Below are 21,884 nucleotides of genomic sequence, written 5' to 3' on the forward strand. Positions count from 1 at the left end.
CTGAATTTACCGCTATTTAATGGTGGCTAAATTCTTTTTCTGTTAATTGATGTTTCACAAGTACTTGCATCATTTACACGTGTATATACTAATGTATTCTGCTGATGTAATTCTCTGTTCTATGGAATATATGTCAATTATAAGTAAATGGGACACACCTAGGGATGTTAAAATATCACTTGATGCTATATTAATTTGTTTGTAATTGTCTGTTGTTTAAAATTTTATCACAATTCTATTTTCATTTAATAAATTCTAACAAGATGTTTTTCGGGAATATAAACACCATATATTAGGGGACCATTCCCACAGATATTTGGATTGATCTATCTCCCTGGGGAGTCTTACTAATACCCCGTTCACACTACAATCTGAAATATCCGAATTTTTGCAATGCGAATTACGGGTGAAAAATCCGATTCGGTTGTCTGGCCACACACAGCAAAGGGAAACCGAATCGTGCACTGAAAATTCAGGTGGAGGTTCTGGTTTGAAGAATCGCGCATGCGCAGAATCCATGAAAACAAAAATATGGCGCCAATCATTGCTATTCTCGCACTCAGTTTTTTTTCTCGTGTGTTTGTTTTTGGAACATCAAATTTAACCCAAAAGTCGTCAAAAGGAAGATTTAAGTAAGATCTGGAAGAATTTGACGGATACAAGAAGGAGAATAGCTGGGTTTCGATGGAGGGTGTGGGTCCACTGACCTGGCATGTTGCTTTTCTTTCCCGCGAGATTTGCTACTGCATGCGCAGTGCGATCTAAACAGGTGGCCCTTCCAGTAAAGTAACAGAATCTCTGGAGAGAATCCAGCTCGCTAGTAGGATTTTTGGAAACCGGTTTACAAAAATCCCCATGCGTTCAGACTACCACAATAATTCGAATCTTGACCTAATTCGCTATTTAACCGGTTAAATGACTGCAGTGTGAACGGGGTATAAATTGCTATCAAACTAACCGGCTTAAACATCTGTTACGCCTAGTAAAACTGTTAGAGGGTAATTATCTTTACCCTTAGTTGATTTGGTAGGCGTGACAGACATTTAAGCCTCTTGAGCTGATAGCAATTTAACGTGAACCCCCAGGGAGTTAGGTCGATCCAGATGGATCGATCTAAGTATGGGAATCCAGTCTAAGTGACAGTGTTTGTAAGGTCAATTTTTCACTAAGCCTTTATTGCACACGACATTAAACTAGTAAAAAGCCAGAATATATTTTAATAATGTGGCACTATTTGTCATGCTAAAGATAGATTTGATCTTCGTCAGCAAGTGAGTGATTTAAAATGTGATACTGAGACAACTTAAGGGTTTTCTTGTCATATTGCTGGATTCTTTGTCAGGACAAGTTGTTTGGGAAATGTGTTTAAAAGGCATAAAGGAGCAATTTTGAATTACTGGTGTTTGCAGTGATATCGGTATGACATATATGGAATGAGTGTTATGAGGAGTATACATGTAGTATATCAATTCCTTCAATAATTGCAGTGCTGTTGTAAAATTAACATACAGATACCAGAAGAGTTGGCAAATGTGAAGATCTTTCAACAAGTTATTTGCTGTTTTAGACATATCAAGTCAGAAGTCGTGTAAGGCTGATGTTTTCAGATGGCCTTGTCTTTTTTTTTCAAAAAAAAAGATAGATTTGATCTTTCAAAAAAGTTGTTTTATCATCCTGGCTTGTTGTTTGCTTTGTAGATTTAATCTGGTAGGTATGTCAGATGATGAATAAAACATGCAGTTAGCATTTGTTCTACATCGTATAATATCTGCTTCCTGCCATGATGAAGAGTTTCACAATGAGAATTATTAACTGCTCGTTATAGAGATATATAGATTTTCTTATCCTTCTAGAGGGAATTGAACCAGAAAATTTAACGATACACAAGTTTCAAGGGGAGTTTAGTTTGACTTTCTGAAATCATTTCCTTTGAATGCCTGTCTTAATTTTGTGTGTTGGCATAAATGATTTCACACTATAGATTTCTTCAGGATATTATCATTGATTTAGTGTTGTACATTGAAGCAAATGGTTATCTAGCTGACAAACACACACATAATAAATTGTCTTAGGAATTAGTTTAACAATGACATTTAAACCAGTTCATGGTTGCTTGATATGCAATTGACACTATTAATAGAATTTGCTTTTGCATGAAGAATTTCATTTTTCAAAATGAGTTTTGTTTTTGATACCATTTGCTTTCCTTGTTTGACAAAAAAGGCTACTTAAATTTGAACTGTTATTGCCAAATGTTTCAATCATTTCTTTATTAATTTTTACCAATTGTGGCAAAGTATAGATTTGCCAGTCAAATGCACAAAGGGACTGGTAATAGCAGTAACTTTGTCAGAGGCAGGGTGATCTTTGAGGTTAAGCAGGCTTTTATTAATTTAATTTAAGGCCAGTGATGCACATGAAAATTCAATACAGGTCTCGATGTGGCCCCAGTGTGTGCCTCTTATTTATTTAGTTTTTTTGTTGTTCGGGGAGATTGTTTCATTCTTTTAGAGAATGGTCAACAATAAAGATGTTTTAAATCGATTTTGGCCATTATCTGTAGGAATTGGTTCTTAATTGTGGTTTCTGCCAATAACACTGTGGTAACACATTGCTTGCTCTTGAGTCATTATCTTTTATGTTACATGTATGTAACAAGAAAACAAGGCAATTTGCAGAAGATATTTTAAGTAATATGGTGCAATTTAAGAATAATCTTCAGTAATTAATTGCAATTTAAGCATAATTGTGTTGAAAATAAATACCTAACACTGACTGTTGAAAAATTAGGAATTAAAGTCCTCCTGTAATCTAGATTCATTCCTTCTTTCATGTTGTCAGTTATTGCATGTCCCTAACTATTGTACAGTAGATACCGCTACCTGCCTAGCTTTCAAGTGATATTTACTAATCCATCAAAAGCTACATTAGAGGTCTATAAGATGAGTATGTAATTGCCAGGAAGAAAGAACCATTTTAATCTCAAATGATTCCGATATTTCACTGTGCGGTACATTAAGAGAAAGCTAACACTTGCCCATTAGAACCAAGCAGCACCACGTTCATCTTCGCGTACATCATCACATAATGTAGATTTTATCATATGCATTTTTTGTACCATCTATTATGTTTGATTATCAGATGTGCTTGATATTAGACTAACCAACTGCTGTTTGCCATTGGTGTGTTTGTAGTAGACTCCCGGTAGCAGACTCAGGAAATTACACGCCATAGAGTTGCCCTCATAACAATAGTGTGCCGAGCAGCACAGCTTCTACACAACGCAAAGGTAGGTTCGTAGAGGAAGTGTGCTGTATTGAGAAAAATTATTTTGTAATGTGCTGTCTCCATATGTTTTAACCAGTGAAGGCTGACGTGATATGTTTGAGTTAACTCAGGTGGAATATGTGGCAGTGCTAAGTACTTGTGTTATTAATTTATTAATATTTATTTATTTTCGTAACAAAATTCCTGTTATATGCATTTAGTTTAGACAGAGTGAAGAGATTTTTGTCAATTTTACAAATTTTGAATTAAATAAAAGTTTGAATGCTCCTCATATATTGTGACGTCTGTCTTTTCTACACAGTTTTTGTGCTTGACAGATTTTGTCTTTGGATGTCTGATTCATGCACAAATGTAGGTCAAAAGTTTTAACATATTTTTTTATTCCTCATGAATCAATATTTAAATCAAATGACACTCACCACAAACCAAACAATTTGTGAGTACACCTGAGAAAAAATGGAAGTGAAATTGAAGGCTCAAATTTGATCACGTATTCATGTACCAGTACACTCGTACCGACCTGATGTGTGTTTCCGTTTATATCTAGGAGATATTGCTAAAGTAAGCCACTGGGTTTGTCTCAACTATGTTTTCATGTACATTTCACACCCATGAAAAAGAGTACTATTTCTCCTTTCTATGTGTATTTTTTACTCCTAGATGATGCGGCAATACCCATATACAGTAGAGGTGACCAAACCACTAAGACTTGGAACTGTTGTAGAAGTACAAGGAGTTCCTATTGCCGGGGCAAATGAGTGAGTATCATCTATACAAGGCCATATGTCTCTGCAAAGAAACTGGAAGAGCAACATTCTGGCTATGCTCAATAGTTATTAAATCCCTATGTTCTTTTTTTTATGTCATGGAAAATAAGTGTAATCTATGTGTTGGGAGGGAATTCATGGAAAGAATTATTTAGCTTGTGTAATACATGTTTGGAAGACGAAGGCCAAGATACGTATGTATTATAGTTACTCTGTTGCTGACTGACTCCAGTGGCAGATTTAGAGGGGGGGGGGGGGGACGTCTTTGTATCCGTAGACATCCCTTCAAATAATCCTAGATCTGCTCCTGCACGTATTATTTTGAATGCACTTTGTTCTTTTAGAGCCACATTGTTAAGGTTACCTTCCTTAATTATCAACATACTAATGGTTTGGGAGTTCCTCACCTCCTGACCTGTCGTTCTTGAAAGCTCGATTCCTCCTCCGCCTCCCCAGAGGAATACAATGGTAGGATTAATGCCCTGAGTTCACTTTCAAGATGGCAGGTCGCATTATATACTTCCTCTAGCCTGACAGGGTTTATTGGAAATTTGAAAAGACTTGGAAGGAGGGATATTAGGGAAAAGAGAAAAAAAGAGCTTGAGTAATTATTTGATCCAGAGGAAGGAAACATTGCCAGAATGTCTTTTTTTCCCTAGATTGTGTTATGTGGCTAAGATATTTGTAGCATATAGAATATAAAAGTTTCAGGTTTCAATGGCAACCAAATTTGAAATTAAGGGCACCTCAGTTTCATTACCATTCATGAAATAGGGCATGGCTATCCTTCACCCCCCCCCCCCCCAAAAGGCCCACAAACCCCACCTAAATTGCCTCTCATGTTAACAATGAATATTTAAAAATATTTTTGTAGATTTGTGGTGAGCCTTTTAGTCCAGCGACCAGGGGCGAGACAGGCAGACATTGCTTTACAGATGAAACCACAGCTCAATGGGAGCACAGAGATAGGCTGTGTCTCAATAATAGCTGACGAGCAGGACGAACAGATCAACTACTTCCCGGTCTTCCCGTTCAGTCATGATCATTCATTCTGTTTGGAAATAACAGTGAAAGAGAGTTACTTTCAGGTAGGGTGATTTTTTCCCCATTTCCATATACATGTTTAATTATGTACTAGCTCATATTCCGTTTCAGTTGGCTTTGTCTTAGGTTTTGCAGTATTTGCTGCTCTGCCTTGAAACCGGAACCACTGAATTGGTTAGTTAATGCAATTGTCATGTCTTGTTGAAGAGCACTGCATTTTTGTATGGGAACACAGGTGAAATACTTCAGTGACTAAATGCCTTATTCATCTGCCTTAATTGTACTGAAAGGAAGACCAAGTCATATATAAAAGCATAAATGCTTTAGTTAAGCAGTGGTATACCCTGTGTAAGGAGTGGAAAAATCATGCAGTCAGAACAGGGAAAAACCTCTATCATATTGTAGCTGCTGGATTTAGTTCAGATTTCACTGAAACTTGGACATAAATAATTTGTTATTATGTCCAAGACTGAAACAACACCAAACTATAATTAATTATTTTAAACTTTAAAAAAGTTTAACAGCTGACTCCTATGTTTTTTTTTGTATTTTGCATAAACATTTTAATACCATACAAACATTAATGTCATGTACAAAACCTGACTATTATGTCAACTAATTATATAATAAAAACAACATGAAATGATCACCCTCCCCCCCCCAAAAAAAAATTTTTTTTCTTGAACTTTTTTTAAAATTTTGACTATTTTATAACTTTTTATAAAAGTTAATTGTTTTAAAGACATGTCAGAAAGTACATTTTATGAAGGTCTAAATTGATAAATCTTGAATTGGAATATAATAATTAGAATATATATAATAAGTGCAGCATTTCAAAAATATAATTGATTATCACAACTTACAACAAAATCAGATTATTTTGCCGGATTATCAGGGGAGGGTTTCCTGTGTATTATAAATGCACAAGCCAATGTATCAGAAAGACATTAGCTATATAAAGAAAGCACTACAGGTTGACGTAAAGACTGATCGAGACTGAACATTATATCTGTCTGACGTTGTCATGAAGATGGAGCTATAGTTATCTTTGAAGATTTTAAGACTTGTAGGTGAAAAGTGGTAAATGGACAATTATTCTCAGTTCTCAAAAAAAAATATATCAATCCATCCCTTGTTATTTAACTTGAGAAAAGACCTCAGAGAGCAAGGACCCTTGCCAAGACAAATAATGAACTAATATTTAACCATTAATTAATAAGTAATAAGTAGATCTGTGGCCACCAAAATCTAATGATATGTTCCTTGGTCCACTCCTGACCTGTCCTGAAAATTTCATCAAAATCGGTTCATCACTGACAAACAAAGATAGCTGAAAACATAATCTCATTGACAGAGGTAAGTTTGCATTCTGAAGATGTTAACCGGAAAATATGAGGTCTCCGTATTAGTACAGCTGTTAACATAACTATAAACTCTATCTAAATATCAAAAAGTCTAAAAGTTTTGTCTGTAAATGTAGTGTACCGTTAGTAATGGAGAGGCAAACACTTAAGCAAACCTTTAAGAGTCATTTAATACCCTCTTAAACTGGAAATTGCTATGAATAATTTAGTAAGACACTATATCAAGTATTTGAACCAATATAAGTATAGCTGACTATAGCTATATATATACATACTAGTATGAGGGTAAGGTAGGTAAAATTCAGTTGCTTTAACTGGCAATTATAGGGCATTTATTTCTAACAGTAGATGCATGTAATTATATATATATATATGGAAAGTTACCAAGCAACAGAGGATTCAGACTGACCATTTGGTGACTGCGTGACGTTCAGGTATGCGTACAGGTGAAAAGTTTACACGTAAAGACAACTTATTAAGCTTGAGGCTTAAAACATCTATTAAATCATGTCTGCTGGAAATTCAAAGGCACTTCTTAGCTGGTAGAAAACAGCTCTTTTTTAATACACATTTGTTGCACCAAGGATGTAATGCATTGTATTGCAAACACAAATGTAGGGTGACCTACAGTGATACAAAAGGCATTTTTTTTTTACTTGCTTCTTAAAAGTCTTTATTTTCGTAAGGCATTGGAGCAGGGGGGGAATAAAATGATTTTCAAAATAATGTCTTTTGTCACTATATAGTATTTTAAAACTTCAATTGTTTGCATTATTTTAACCTACCTTAAATTCTCTAAAACAAAAAGGAAAACAGTCATTTCTATTCAATGAAGTGTCCTATTTGTCATAATTACATCTGATGACCTGCAACAGTCTTGTTAATTTTAAAAATATTTCTTTTTCTCCCCTCAACTTTCAATGCATAGTGTTTGACATGGTTTACCTCATTTTTTTTTTATTTTTGCCATTTAAAATTCAGAAGGGTTAGAGAAACAAGTTGTTTTTTTAACCTGCCTATACAGTTTAAACAATGCAGTATAATGAAATTTTTATGCACACCTTCTGCTCCATTTTGGTGTGACCCTGTATTTGCAGTTCTGTTTTGTAAAGCTGCACATGAAGTAGGTCATCGTTTTATGTTTATTTATATATATATCTATATATACGGTACGACCAGCTTATTTTGTACACTCATTTTACTTTTCTGTTTATTATGATGTAAGGTTAATTTGATTAACATTAATTTTATTTGACAATCAACCATAAGTTGAAATGTGTAGATATTGATATAGATAAATTTATTAAGTACTGCATTTTGACAGAGGACAAGTAAAAAAGTCAGGTCATTAAAGTTTTAAGCATGTTTCAGAATATGTTATTGCATGATCATCACATGAGTATTAGGACAGGAATGTTACTTGCAGATTTAGAACTGTTAATTATTATAAATCAACACACTTTATCATCAGCTTGTATCTTCAGTAATATAAACTCTAGACAAATGCACTTTTTTATTGCTGATCAAGGATGAAAAATATTTAAAGATATTTTATTTTTCTAGTTTAAAGATTATTCAGTAAGTTTTTGCTTGCATGCAAGGGTTGATAATAAATAGTTCGAGAATACTGGGTATTAGCTACAGTTACTTAATATTTAGGTGAAGGATTAATTCAAAATATGTTGTAAGTAAATTACTTAAAGCTCATTCTCAATGAAATTACCATCCTACAAACCAACTCCGATAAAAACATGCCTCCTGTTGTTTTCAACATACTCATATAATCACCAGCTTTTGTATATTTTACTTAACGCCTGCAGGAGGGCGCATGTTTTAATCTGATTGCATTCAGCAAGAGTCCCCCTTGGAGTTAGTGAGCATTATATAGGTCGACAAAATTCTTCGTGATTGATAGAAAAGCTGGTTCTTTTACAATTACGGTACATTGGAAACAAAAGAAGGCGTGTTAATCTCTTAATCTGATTACATATAGGTAGAGTTCCCGCAGGGTGTGATCAACCTACGTAGAACGACAGTTTATTGGGAATGAGGCTTTAAGATGCATTCAGATTATAAGTTATCATTCCAGCAGGATCGATCTATATCGGCAGGGATTCTTGCTTAAGGCGCAGTTATTGTAATCAGCTTTATTGTCTGGCATGCCCCCTTGTAACTTAAAGTACTTGGATAAAGTCGGGGGAAACTTTGTGGTCCTTGATGTTCTTGTTGTTCTGTGAGGGGGCAATTGTCAGACAATTAAGCTGATTACATTGCCTGGGCCTTAGCGAGAATCCCTGCTGAGTTAGATTGATTCTGCTGAACTGATAATTTTTAATCTGAACCCAGCCTAAGATTGTCAATTCCAGATTAGTGTGGATGGGAAGCATTTAATGGACTACAGTCACCGGACACCTCCACATCACATTTCCCATGTAGTTTTGGACGGAGATGCCATTTTCCAGTCAGTAGAGTTCTTCTCAGCTGAAGAATTTCAACAGAAGTCAGATTTTAAAGCCAAGGATCTGACGTACCATGAGCGAACATTGAGTTCCGGCTATACCTCCCAATCAAGTGAGCATAACTTTGATGTAGAAAGCATGGAAGACAACTCGTTTGAGGATTCCAATTCTATTCCTCTCATAGAGCATCAGCATGGGCAGAGGTACAAAGAAAAGAGAGATGTGAATAAGTATGGTGTTGGAAATAGTGAGGAGCCTTTAAGAGACCATGTGGATTTTGAGGCACAAGTTTCACCACACAAAACTGTCTTTACTTTCAAGCCTGAAGAAAGAGATATTACTACACGATTGGTATGTAAATTAAGAATGTCACCAAAAATGTATGATATATTAAAACTGAACGACAAAATACAAGTTGTTTATGTTTAGTTTGATGGCATATAGTTAAAAAGGCAAATAAAGCAGGAAAAAATTTATATGGTTTTCAAATCAATGTGTATTGTTTGCAATATAAAACTTTCACTTAGTCGTATTTTCAGAATTCTTTTCAGATTGATTTTGAATTTGATCATTTACAACTGAAGTCATAACTTTTTACATTTAACTATAGGACTTACCCCATTTTCTTGAGATACCAGATGAGTTTGGAGTGGGACGAGTCATCTATATTGATGGAGTTGCATGGAAAGACTGCAAGTGGTAAGGATATGTATGGATTGATGAGAAAAACCTGTTTTTTTTCACTAGTTATACTGTGTGTGTGTGTGTGTGTGCGTGCGCGTGTGTGTGCGTGCGCGTGTGTGTGTGTGCGTGCGCGTGTGTGCGTGTGTTTGGAGGGGGGGGGGGGCAAAAACAGGGTACCAACAAAGCCCTAGGGAGGGTGTGTACTTAGATCCTCTTTGCAACTTTAATGGTTTACCACTGAATAAATTAATTGATTTAAGCAGTTTGTAGAAGTAAATTGTTTTCCATAAATATGTAGAATCATTCTTGGCTTTTGTGCCAGAATTTCTCAAAGAAAACTAGATATGTTAGGATAAATATTTCATCATGTATAAGGTTTTGATGTTTAGTCAAGGGTATGTATGTGGCGAGTATCTCAGTTTGTGGCTCGATGACTGCAGTTTGGATGAGCAATAACCTGTAGAGGGTTCTCTACTATTGCTCTGTATTTTGGCAGAAGTCAGATATTACCAGTATTTGGCGTTGTATGATGTTTAGCATAAACACAACAACCTGAAGATTTACGTGGCGATTGCCTTGTCATTTGTCTGCATCATGATGTGTTATGCAGAATAATGGAGGTTGCTATTTCTCATCTCTTTAATTTAGATAACTGTAAAAGTTTCTTTACCCAATACTTGGTTATGGTTATAAATAATCATAGAACTACTGGTATAAAGTCTTAAGTGTATCTTGTATATGCATCCCTGAAGCATTTATGGGGATATCGTTCAGCTAATGATTTATTTCCTGCTCATGAACTGATGTGATTGAGTTTTTGGTTTCAGTCTCAGGAGTCAGGGCTGCTTGACAAAGTGTAAATTGACCCAAATTCAATACCATTTGCGAGGATAATGCTTCAAGCACTGTTTAACTACGTAAATCCTCTAATAGAGAGTTATCAATTTTGCATGAGCCTTTTATCAAGAGGAATATTGCATATCTCACAGATTGCATGTTTCTAAGAAAATTTCTGAATACTGGTAATATAATATAACTGACAGACTTTTTTGCCTTAAAGTGACAAAGGGTTTTGAATACATGTGAATTGCATAAGCAGGGGCGGATCCAGAGTTATTTTCTGACAGTCTTCCAATTTATCTTTGTTGATCCATCCTCCATTTTTGACCGTCTTCCGACAGAAAAAATTAGATACCCGTCAATGTAAACTTGAAAATCTGACCGTCTTCCGGAAGACCCAGAAGACGCCCTAAATCCGCCCCTGCATAAGCCTCTCTTGTTGAACAAGTGATACTTTTTGGTCATATTTTAACAGGTATACATGTATGCCATGTGATCTTTTTGTACTTGCCATAATTCATGTTGTTGCAAATTTTGAAAATTTTGTCAGTTTAAAAAGCACACATTTACCTGCATGCAAAATTAAGGTTATAGGCACTAATACTTCCATTTCTCTCTATATATGTGCAGTCATCAATCCCATTGCTTTATAAATCTCACTGGACTTCAAAATTGTTATCCAATTACATGAATACTGCAGGAGTGACATTTTGACTTCTCATGAATGACATGTCATGGCTTTTAAATCAACTATTAATGTCACATTTTACAGAACCATAGGCAGATTTCAGATCAATTTGTACTGAATCTCAGATGTTATAGCTTGTGAAGCTATAAAAATTGATGCAACCTTTTGGTAAATCAAGCAGCATGTGTGTTATCAAGTTTTTAATGTTAAACTCATAACTTTTGGCCTTTGATGAAACTCAGAATTCTGTGATACGTTTGTTCATTAAAAGAGAGTACAGGATTGTCTTCCCAACCTTAAAATGGTTTTATCAATTTTGTCACATTTTCCAGAGTTAAGGGTCTGAAACCTCGATTGATCTAGCTGTTTGTTAAACGATGAAAGTATTAGTAGCATTGTGTCAAGTGTGATTTGATTTAGCAGCCTTCCAAGGAGTTCTAGGAAAAGGTCTTCCCCTTTGTGCACATTGGTGATTGATTCCGTTTTAGTTTAATCAAGTTTATCCAGTCGGAAGAAAAGTAGACATACAGATTTTAGAACAACCTTATTGAACATACCATGTATACATGGCATTTAGCTCATTTTTTGTGCACTAGTTTCTAATTAAGCCTAAGGATAATTGGAAACAACAACATTAGCGAGGTAATCCAATTCCTAACATATTAATTTTTTTCTAATTGGTTTCTTGGATGTCAATTTACCTCTTTTATTAGCCAGAAAAAGATGTCAATAGATAGATACATAGATAAATAGAAAGATAAAAAATTATGAAAGGTGTTCACTTCAGGCAAGACACCTTCTTGTAGTCTTCAGCTTGGGAAGTTGGAGAAATTGCATATTGAAAAAGAGTGCGTGTAGCTTGAAAATCTAACTGATAGAAAAGATAAAAGGTTTACTACATAATGGCATACTGCAGTTTTCACAGCAGAGGCATACAACAGGTACAAACTGATGACAAACAATAATAATTCAAGTCTTGAAAGAGACCCTTTCAGTTTCTGTTGCTCTCATATTGCATAGAACTTCATGTTAGAAAATGTATTGCATTTACCAGTTCTCCTAAATTACATATTCTATCTGTTACCAGAGTAAATACAAGCACAAGACAAAGCACAACAGTTTGAAAAAAGACAGGATACCCGGGCTCCCAAATATTTTATTACCTAAAACTTGTTAATTCTCTCCAGTGTCGTATGACGTTCTTTGGATACTTTTCCTGTCCCAACATTTAATTGGTATATTACCGATGTTTAATTAGTTTATTAGATAACATTAAACATCTTTTCTTTGCCTGAGTAAGGTACGTCAAGGTACATCAATGGAAAGATAAGAAACTGATGCAGAGTTCACTGATAGGCAAGGCTTGTTTGTGCAGTTTTATGTAGCCAGAAAAAAAAGGGGTTGAAAAAGATTAAATTTTTACTACATACATGCATACATACATACATATTGCAGAGAGAGAATGCCCCCCCCCCCAAAAAAAAAAAAAAAAAAAAAAAGAAAAGAAAAAGAAAAAAAGATAGATAGATACTAGTTGATTATCTCCAGACATATTTTTTGGATGCTTTGCTTGTACAACCGTTATGAACATTTACCTGGTGTGTAGTTCCCTTTCATATTTTTTATTTTTAAGGTTTGAAGTCTGTTTGCAGACTGGCAGTGAAAAGCTCCCACACACAACAGCTGTCTTCTCATTTCGGCCAGATTTCCCATCCAGAAGTACAACTTGTAATACATTTGTCCTGAAAAATTGGGGCCTGGAAAGAATCCAGGAAGACAACTTTCCATTTGAGGCTGGGAAACCATTTTTGATGAAAATTTTGGCAAAAGAAGAAGGCTATGAGGTAAGTTGGTTTCCTTGGTAAGTTCAGGGTTGCTAGGTTACAGGGTAACTATGGAGATTCATTAAAATCAGGGTTACCGCATAAAGAGAACACATACAGGGAGGAAATTTTTCTGCCATTTGGATAATTTGATTTTGAATTCATGTAAAATGGGGATTTTAGTTCAGATCTGCTTTTTTTTTAATGTCCAAACATTTACATTGAGTGGAAAGTGTGTAAAATATTGATGTCATTATATCAGACTATTCTCAGGAGATTTCAATAATGCAGCATCTAAGAAAGCGAATGTCTTATCTGTCAATTTAAAAAAACTATAGAAGACATTAGTGTTATAAGGGTATTTGCGTACAAATGTCATTTATTCCAAAGATTACACAAACCGATGAGTTTGGATCACGCCAGACCTCTGCCATGATGATAGCAACCTGTGGTTGGATAATGATATTATATGGCATCTGTCTCGCAATTACAATATCTTACATCTGTTCTCTATGTAACATCACGCAGGGTCAAGTATCCTTAAGTTACAGCAGGTGGATTTTAATACCTTTTATGTGCATTTTTATGTGATGATTCTTTATATTTTTGAATATGATGAACTTGATCAATTTATCTTTCCCGTACAGTATTTATATCTCCTCCTGAGACTCTCTCTCTCTCTCTCTCTCTCTCTCTCTCTCTCTCTCTCTACAATACAATACAATAAATTTTATTTCATGTTGGTTTTAAATTGAATGGAAACATTAGCTTTACAGCTATTCTCCGACTGGGTAAGGACAAAAACATATCTACAATAATGCAATATTACACTCTCTCTCTACTGCGGGGTTGGGGAGGGGGTGCAGGAGGAAGGGGTTGGATAAAAAAGCACATACACTTCTGAATCAAATTCTGAAACAATTCATCTGTCAGTGCCAGAAAAAGTCATTTCAGCCCCTTGAGATTCCCAATCCAAAATTTCACCTAACTTACATTTGATTTCTTAGCTAAGAAGTAGGAATCTGTCATGTGGTTTACTATATTATATCTTACATTGCGTTCAGTATGACATTTCATGGAATATCACATTACAAATGGATTACAATAATTTTCTGGGTTTGTTTCATAGACACAGACATAAAAATACAAACAAAACGTGCCCTTGTGGTTGACCTTCGTGTCTTAAAAAAGTGCAGCCTTAATAAAATGTATCAAAATATCATGGACAGTAAAAGAAATTGCATACATCTTCTTCACAATGTATAATAGAATGTTTCAGGCTTTTAGTAAATCTGCACGCCAAACAGTTTTGGTGCCATAAGCCAGTTGTTTTCCCAAAGGGCTTTGTGGTTGACCACATGTTTTGTTATTAGGCTTGCTGTGAATTGTTATTGCAAAGATATTCTTGCCTGCAGGACTTGTAAATCATTGACATGTGGTATGGTTTAAGACAGGCGGATAATGATGTATTGTTAACATATAGTAATAGACGAGATATGTAACAGAATATACAAATCAAGATGGAAATAAAATTTAGTTTATTTTTTTTAATGCAGATGAGTTAATTTTTTTATATTTTGTAATCTAGCACTGAGAACAATCATGTGTTGTATTTATGTCTCTAAACACTTTAAACACTACACATGTCAGTGGTTGGCGGGCTTTAATCGAAATATTTGTAAGTGATTTCTAACATTAGTTCACTTGTGATGAGACACATAAGATTACACTTATGTGGCTAATATAAAATTAATATATTTGTCTTAACTTCTCTCTTTGTTTTTGTTTTTTTTAAGGTATTTGTAGATGGCATCCTGTACCTTGAGTTCACTCATCGCCTGGCCATGGAGAGAGTGACACATGTCATGGTCAATGGCAACGCTGATTTCTATACAGTAGAGTGCCCGGATGAATTGGTAAGGAAACCCCCACCTTTCCCCTCCCCACCCCACCCCACTTCCTATCCTGTCCTATCCTTTTTGCCTTTTTAAACAGGTTTTTGTGTGTTGAAAGCCAAACAGTACACCAGAGGCCAACAACCCTTTATTAATTGTTCCTGTGAATACAACAGTATATTGATGCCTGGCCATTCACCTGACAGAAATATTGCATGTGAGTAGAGGTATATTGTATACCTTAACCCATCTTCTACATTTCAGCTAGCATTTGCCCTTAGAAATGCATTGTGTTGCACATGCCTGAATGCATGGTTTTAAAACATGTACAATTTATAATATAATATTACTATTATATAATATTAATTATTTTACTTTTTCTTTAATTCATCAGTTAAGTTTATTTGGCATCATGAAGTATTCATGACATTCAAGTATCATTCTGATTGTGTTTATTTTCAATACATAGGAGCTGCCATATTGCAGTGCAATTCCTGGTGGCCTACATGAAGGCAAAACCATATTCTTTACTGGGACCCCTCTAGGAGATGGCTGCAAGTAAGATATATATGAACTATTATTAACATAATTTACAATTGAGATATAAAATTTTGGCAAATGAAAAATTTAATGAGATTAGGGAAATATACATTTTTGCTTTACTTTGCTGAAAAAAAAATAGGAAAGAAGTGTTAGAAATAATCAGTGCAAGGTTCTTAGGTCCCAGGAGAGTAATTTCCTGCTAAGCCAGGGAAATGGTTTTCTTATTGACTAGAATGTTTATGAGTAATATTTCATGAAGCATGACGTGATTTTTAGCCAAGCCGTTTACCCTAGTGGCCTGGATGACTGCTGAAAAGCTATAAGCATTTCAGGCTTTCATAGGCCCCATTCAGAATAGGGGACTAACTAGTCCGAGGGTCAAATATGGCCAACCCACTTGAATACTTCCCCACAGGATATCTATTCAGTGTCTGTTAGGGGATCAGATGGCAAGCTTTGACCCTTGGATTAGTAAGTCCCCTATTCTGAATGGGGCCATACTAGGGATGTTAAAGGGGGTTAGCACACCCTTCATTTTTCATCTGTTTCTTCTTCTTCAATACCTTTACGCTGACTGGCATGTAGGCTGTGTTTGCCTGCCTTAAGCACTTCTAGTATGAGAGCTTGAAGCATGTAGAGTATTTCAAGTCTTTCAATGGCTTATGAAGAGATAAATGTATGAGCCAAAATTAGATCAAATCATGTTATTTGAGATAAAAGCTTTCATTGCTTGAATGTGAAGTAAAACCAGGCAGCCGGCACCACATTAAGGCTTGTTGATCAGTGATAATTGTGAACAAATGGGCCTATTCACATTGAATGGTAGTTCTATATGTTATAACCAGTTGTGTATACCCAAAGGTATATTTACTTGACAGTCATATGAGTGCGATGGATGATTCATCCATTGTATATTATCTGTTAATGGGAAATTTAGTAAAATGACAATTTTATTATTGTCCAATGTATATTGCCACTTTCTTAACTTCAAAAATGGCTACATGTACAGCGCACTGGCAGTTTTGGGATGATACTGATAGAACACAGATGACAGGAAAGGGAAAGAGAAGATAACATAAAGACAAAAAAACTTTTTGTGCCTTTCCTTGTCTGCATGGTGAATAAATTAGCTATAGATGGCGCATACAGTCTCCGTGCCCTGCTCCTTCCTCTTATTCTCATCTCCAGTGTGATTATCCTCAAAACTTCTCTAATTCTTTTTCCCATTTTTTTCCCAGTTTTGAAGTTGGATTACAATGCAGTACAAAGCCTGGATCGCACATTCCGTTTTACTTCAAAGTGAACTTTGCTCCTGACGCCAAGGCGACCACTGCTTCATTCATCAACCATGTGTGGGACGCTGGGGAGAAGTTAGAGGGACCGTTGCCTTTTCAGCCAGATAAGAAATTTGTGATGAAGGTTGTTGTGGAACCTGAATGCTTCCGGGTGAGATTGCTAGTGCATTGTGGTAGTTGGGATTGTGGTAGTTGGGATTGTAGTGTTTCCATTTGATAGTACACAATGCTGTGATGTGAACCTCACTTGAGAGACAAATCACACATAATTAATTCATGTATCATTTTCATCACGTTTTACATATACATTATTTTTATATGAAAATTGCTAACAGTGGTAATCATCTTCATTCCTGTGAGGTAGATATAAACCATATGATCATGTTTTAATTTGTATCAGGTGAAAGTTGATGATGAGAACTTCCTGGAATTCAAGCATAAACTCCCCTATGAGAGGATCACACACGTGACAGTGGACGGGGACTTGGCACTGTATTCTGTCACCTACAGGGACCGCTGGGTGGGTAAAACATAAGTATATGCACAGTTGTGTGTGTGTATGTGTGTGTGAGAGAGAGAGAGAGAGAGAGAGAGAGGGTACATGTACAGGACTGAATGCATGTACGTGTGCATATGTGCAGACGCAACATGCGTGAACTTGTATATTTATGCATGTACATGTCTATGCTTGTCTACACATACATGCATTTAAACTTGCAGAGCTGTTGCAATAGTCAGAAAGTACATAATGGTCCAAAGGTTTGATAGTCCGAATTAATGCATGAATAAAGTGTACAGTGTACTGTATGTAATAAAGTTAAGTTCATCAGAGGCATGTACATAAAACCAATGAACCTTAGGATTATCAAGACACCGACGAATTTATGATAATGCTTGATTTGTATATAAAGCTTAAGGAGTGCATAAAAATGAATAAGATACATTTAAACATCATTTTGAAAAGGAAGTGAGGTAGGATAAACAAAAACATACGGCCACCAAATGACAGTCATAAAAATATTGCCCACCAAAACACAGCTGTAAAAACATTTTCCTGTCACAGTGTCACTCTTGGATGTGTACATGCAACCACATGTAAAGAACATACCTGAACATGCTCTGGAGTGATTGGGCATATCATTTGATATTAGTGATCATATTGTACATCATTATTGTAGAGAGAGATATCTATTGATTGAATATTGAATATATGGTTGATGACATGGTGTTACATTTCATATTCTCATCCATAGGGTTTATATATTCATGCATGTTTTGGAATAAAATTCTCCCATGCTACCAGTATTACAAATCATAATTTATGACATAATTGTATAATTGATGTTATATTTCAGATTGGTCGCAGACAGAGTAAGGCGTACCACATCGTCAAGTCTTGCTGCCCAGTATGTGTGGGGTGCGTGATAATGTAACATCACAGGGGCAGATTTTACTGGTTTCTGAGTCTTGGCCAAGGAGGTTAGATTTCTCAAAATACCCTGTATGATATTAAATTGATGCCTTGACTTCTGGATAGACTCTAGGAGCAATGATGCAGATGGATTGAAAACTTTTTTTAATAATAGTTTGATCATTCCAGGACATGCAAATAAATCTCAAGTGCAATATTGTTGTTGTTGAATTTAGGTATGTTGCATTCAATCCCATAAATACAAGATAGATTGAAACTTGAAATATTCTAGAAAGAATGGTCCCACTGTAGATATTGAACAGTGCCTTATTGTGCCAATAGAACAGAAGATGGAGGGCTTAATTCAAAACACTAGTGTCTCACTTCATTCTGATGTTGGTGTTGTTTGCCTTAATATCCTCAGTTAGTCATGAAAAATTGCCTTATTGTAACTTAATTGGTTGTAAAACTTTTATGTTAAAACACCAGCTACAAAATTAAAAAAAAGAATGGTTCTATGCTTGCACCTACCAAGCAAAAAAATAGATAAATCCAGTGCCTGAGAAAAAATATGTTTGTAATTTTTGTTTCGGCAAATATTTGTTGCTTTGCTGTGCAGGCACAACAGGAAAAAGTTGCTTGAATATTGTATTGCAAGGAGAGTAAATCTCTGTTAATTTGTTGTATTTTGAATACTTTTATTCTGCTGTTATCTAGATCTGTTGCAATTTATCTTATACAATAAGGTGGAATATCTGGTAAGCACGCCATTAATTAATAATGAGAAACAAATGTCAAGGAAAAATTGCAACTTTTAACTTTGGTTTTGTACCCTTATAAGTAGAGGTAATATGTTTAGCAGGTGTCAATAACAAAAGTGATTCTACTGTAGAATTTGTAGAACTTCAGGTGGAATTTGTAAGTTTAGTTGTGTGTATTTCCAATAATTTCTACCAAAATAAAAGAAAAGGGCAAAAAGATCATATGCTCACCAAGAAGCATACCAGGGTTATTAAAAAGTCCCATATTCTGTCTCCCCTTTCTGGTAACTATGGATATGATCAGGTGTGGGATGTAACTGGGAAAGTATATTTGCAGCACAAATTTGGCAGTTATGAATAGCTTGAGATATTCCAGATTTAATAACATTTTATAGGAATCATACTACACTAACGTGTACTAGCAGCACTTATTATAATTGTCTGGTCAACTATAATGCAAATTTATTAACATTACATCTATCAAGGGGAAGATACATGCTATACTTCCCATGTTTTACCCTAAATGAAAAGTACTTTTTATTTCAAGATTTAATATTATTGATATACCTTTTTTTGGGTCTTGTTGGGGCTGTATAACCGATTTAGGACTGTATAATGCTATTAAAGCATAATCAAAGTTTATTTTAGAGACATATTTACAGGAAAAATGCATTTGTTAAAACATGAAGTTATCATATGCTTATTCTTAAGACAGAAAGCATTATATTATATTATATTTCAGATTTCTTATAAAAATATATATATATGTTAATTTCATAGTGAAATATTTAAAAACAGTGTTTATCTATACTTGGATGTGTGAACAAGATATAAGTGGACACAAGGTAATATTATTGTTTATTTCTTGCTCATCTTAGGACTTCTCACTATGGATATCTTTGTTTTAACAAAGCTATATGTAGTTTCTTTCTAATTCCTCATTAGCACTTTAACATAGTGGATGTTTTCTTTATGAAATGTGAAATAAATAAAGGCTTATTTTTTGAAAAAGTTTGTTTCTCAGCATTCATTATAACACCTGTCATATTTTGAAACATTTTTATTTTAACAGTAAAAATTGTGCATAGGAGTTGAAACAAATACTGAATTGATGATGACTGTTAAGTTATAGTTTTTCAGGTCCAAGGAACACATGATGTGCACTTAAGTAGTGAGCCACTTTGTGATCATTATAACACACAGAGTATACAGTACGACCAAAGAGCACATTGCAAAAAAAAAAAAAAAAAAGAGAGAGAGAGAGAAAGAGAATCATCTGCCCAGTAATGAATGGAATGAATAATGATGATAATATCTGATGGAAATAGCATTATGTAACCAAACTATACTCTTAAAATAGACGACAACCACGACTCTGCATGTTAGCACGGAAATTCGTGCGTTAGCAGTCCTATTAGAGTTTTATGTAAAGCGCAAATGAAAGTGGTAATACACAGCTTTTCGTGCTACATTAATTTGCGTGATATTATTAGGTATGAAGAAGCGAACTAATGTATTTTTAGTTTGCAATGAATTACGGTTGAAACTAAAATGAACTATGGTTAATACTAACATATATAATTCTTAGCCATCCCTATTTTTCTTTCTGCAATTCTATCGCTAAAAATCTAAATTAAACGTGGCAATACAAGTAGATGTATTCTAGAAAACCACATTATGAAATTGTATTGGTAATTTTAGAAAATAGTTCATTTGGCACAAAGGGAAATCTCTATTTCCTGACAGTTTGGCACACGCAGACTGACGTCAAAATATCACATGTTCAAGCTAACAAGTCAAGTCAAGCTCTTTTTGTTTCATCGAATAAGATATATCGCTACTATTCACAGATGCGCTTCTCAATTGCTGTAGATTTTAGTTGCGCTCAAAGGTTCTTGTTTCCAATTCAACCACTAAATCGCTGTTTTTACAGGCAAATACCAGATTACATGTAACTGTCGCCTGCTTGTACTAAACTCATAGTAAGCGACGTAAACTGAAACAAACTGAACACGACATGGCTATTTAGCTACATGTAAAAAAAACACTTATTTCTAGAATCTCATCCAAGATTGTTACAGTAAAATAGACTAGGCTTCACCCTCCTCTCCCGCATTGTCTTCTTCTTCTTCAGCATTTTCTATATGTTTCTTTTTCTCTGGTAGAAAACCATCAAATATATCAACAACACTCTCTGAGTTCAGCTTGATCAGCGACTGGTAAATTGAGCGTTCTTTTCTTAAAGAGGCTTCTGTTCGCATTGAATGAAGTTCCTCAATACTGCTAGATAATGGAATTTTTTTCAAAGGACGAGACTCAGGTTGATACTTGCTTTTCCTACTTGGCGTCCCCCCTTTCGAAGCCAGGGCTAAAAACTCCGCTTCCTGAGCTTGCATGTCGTCAAAATGTTTCAAAAGTTTCCTGTGTATTTCTTTTCTGCTTTCACTCAGTTCTTTTAATTTCTTTTGGCGTTTCAGTTTGTTCTCGGCACGCAGTTCCTCTTTCGTTTTCTGTGGTTCTTTTTTCACTTTTTTTACCACTGTTTTGACGGGAGCTGGTGCGCCTATGCGAGGAAGGACAAACGCCATGGAGCGAACTTTTCCCCAAGCTGCGGGCTTGGCTGTCTTTTCCCCTTCGACTTCAGCATTAACTTCGTCTTTTTCCTCAGGGATTGTTGACATGTGTACTTCTGTCTTTTCTTCACTTTGAGCGTTTTTGTCGATATCCTCCTTCCTTACGACCTGAACTTTTTTCAACATAGTGTAGAAGGATTCTTGTTTACTTTGGAATTTCGCCATTTTCTTTCGATCTTCCTCTTTCCGTGCTCTGGCTATTTCAAGTTGTCTTTGCCTCAGCTGTTTTAATCTCATCTCAACGTCCGACTGGTTACTGACCAGAGCCTCGGCGTGAAGGCGTTTGGCGAAGTCCATCTTAGTTTTCTGGTATTCACAGACCTGTTGCACGAGCTGGTTCACTCTCTTGGTCCTGCGTTCCGCACGCTGTCCGAGGTCGAAAATCAACA

The 21,884-nt window shown here is 35.3% G+C and overlaps 1 protein-coding gene across 6 annotated transcripts in view; it reads left to right on the forward strand.

Annotated features, from left to right (window-relative positions):
• LOC106170100 (galectin-8) overlaps positions 1 to 19,346 on the forward strand; it is a 28,442-nt gene extending 9,096 nt beyond the window's left edge. For all 6 annotated transcript variants that reach the window (XM_013549844.2, XM_013549843.2, XM_087005280.1 and 3 more), the window contains exons 2-12: positions 3,195 to 3,289; positions 3,949 to 4,046; positions 4,930 to 5,143; positions 8,830 to 9,273; positions 9,533 to 9,621; positions 12,768 to 12,978; positions 14,754 to 14,873; positions 15,322 to 15,410; positions 16,634 to 16,841; positions 17,091 to 17,210; positions 18,046 to 19,346. In XM_013549844.2, coding sequence (XP_013405298.1) covers positions 3,949 to 4,046; positions 4,930 to 5,143; positions 8,830 to 9,273; positions 9,533 to 9,621; positions 12,768 to 12,978; positions 14,754 to 14,873; positions 15,322 to 15,410; positions 16,634 to 16,841; positions 17,091 to 17,210; positions 18,046 to 18,123 — 1,671 coding nt within the window. In that variant the 5' untranslated portion in view covers positions 3,195 to 3,289 and the 3' untranslated portion in view covers positions 18,124 to 19,346. The remainder of the gene's footprint in view (positions 1 to 3,194; positions 3,290 to 3,948; positions 4,047 to 4,929; positions 5,144 to 8,829; positions 9,274 to 9,532; positions 9,622 to 12,767; positions 12,979 to 14,753; positions 14,874 to 15,321; positions 15,411 to 16,633; positions 16,842 to 17,090; positions 17,211 to 18,045) is intronic.
• The last annotated feature ends 2,538 nt before the right edge of the window (positions 19,347 to 21,884 follow it).

This window comes from Lingula anatina, chromosome 2 (assembly GCF_051362555.1).
Source record: "Lingula anatina isolate TDL-2025a chromosome 2, LinAna3.0, whole genome shotgun sequence".
Taxonomy (NCBI): Eukaryota; Metazoa; Brachiopoda; class Lingulata; order Lingulida; family Lingulidae; genus Lingula; species Lingula anatina.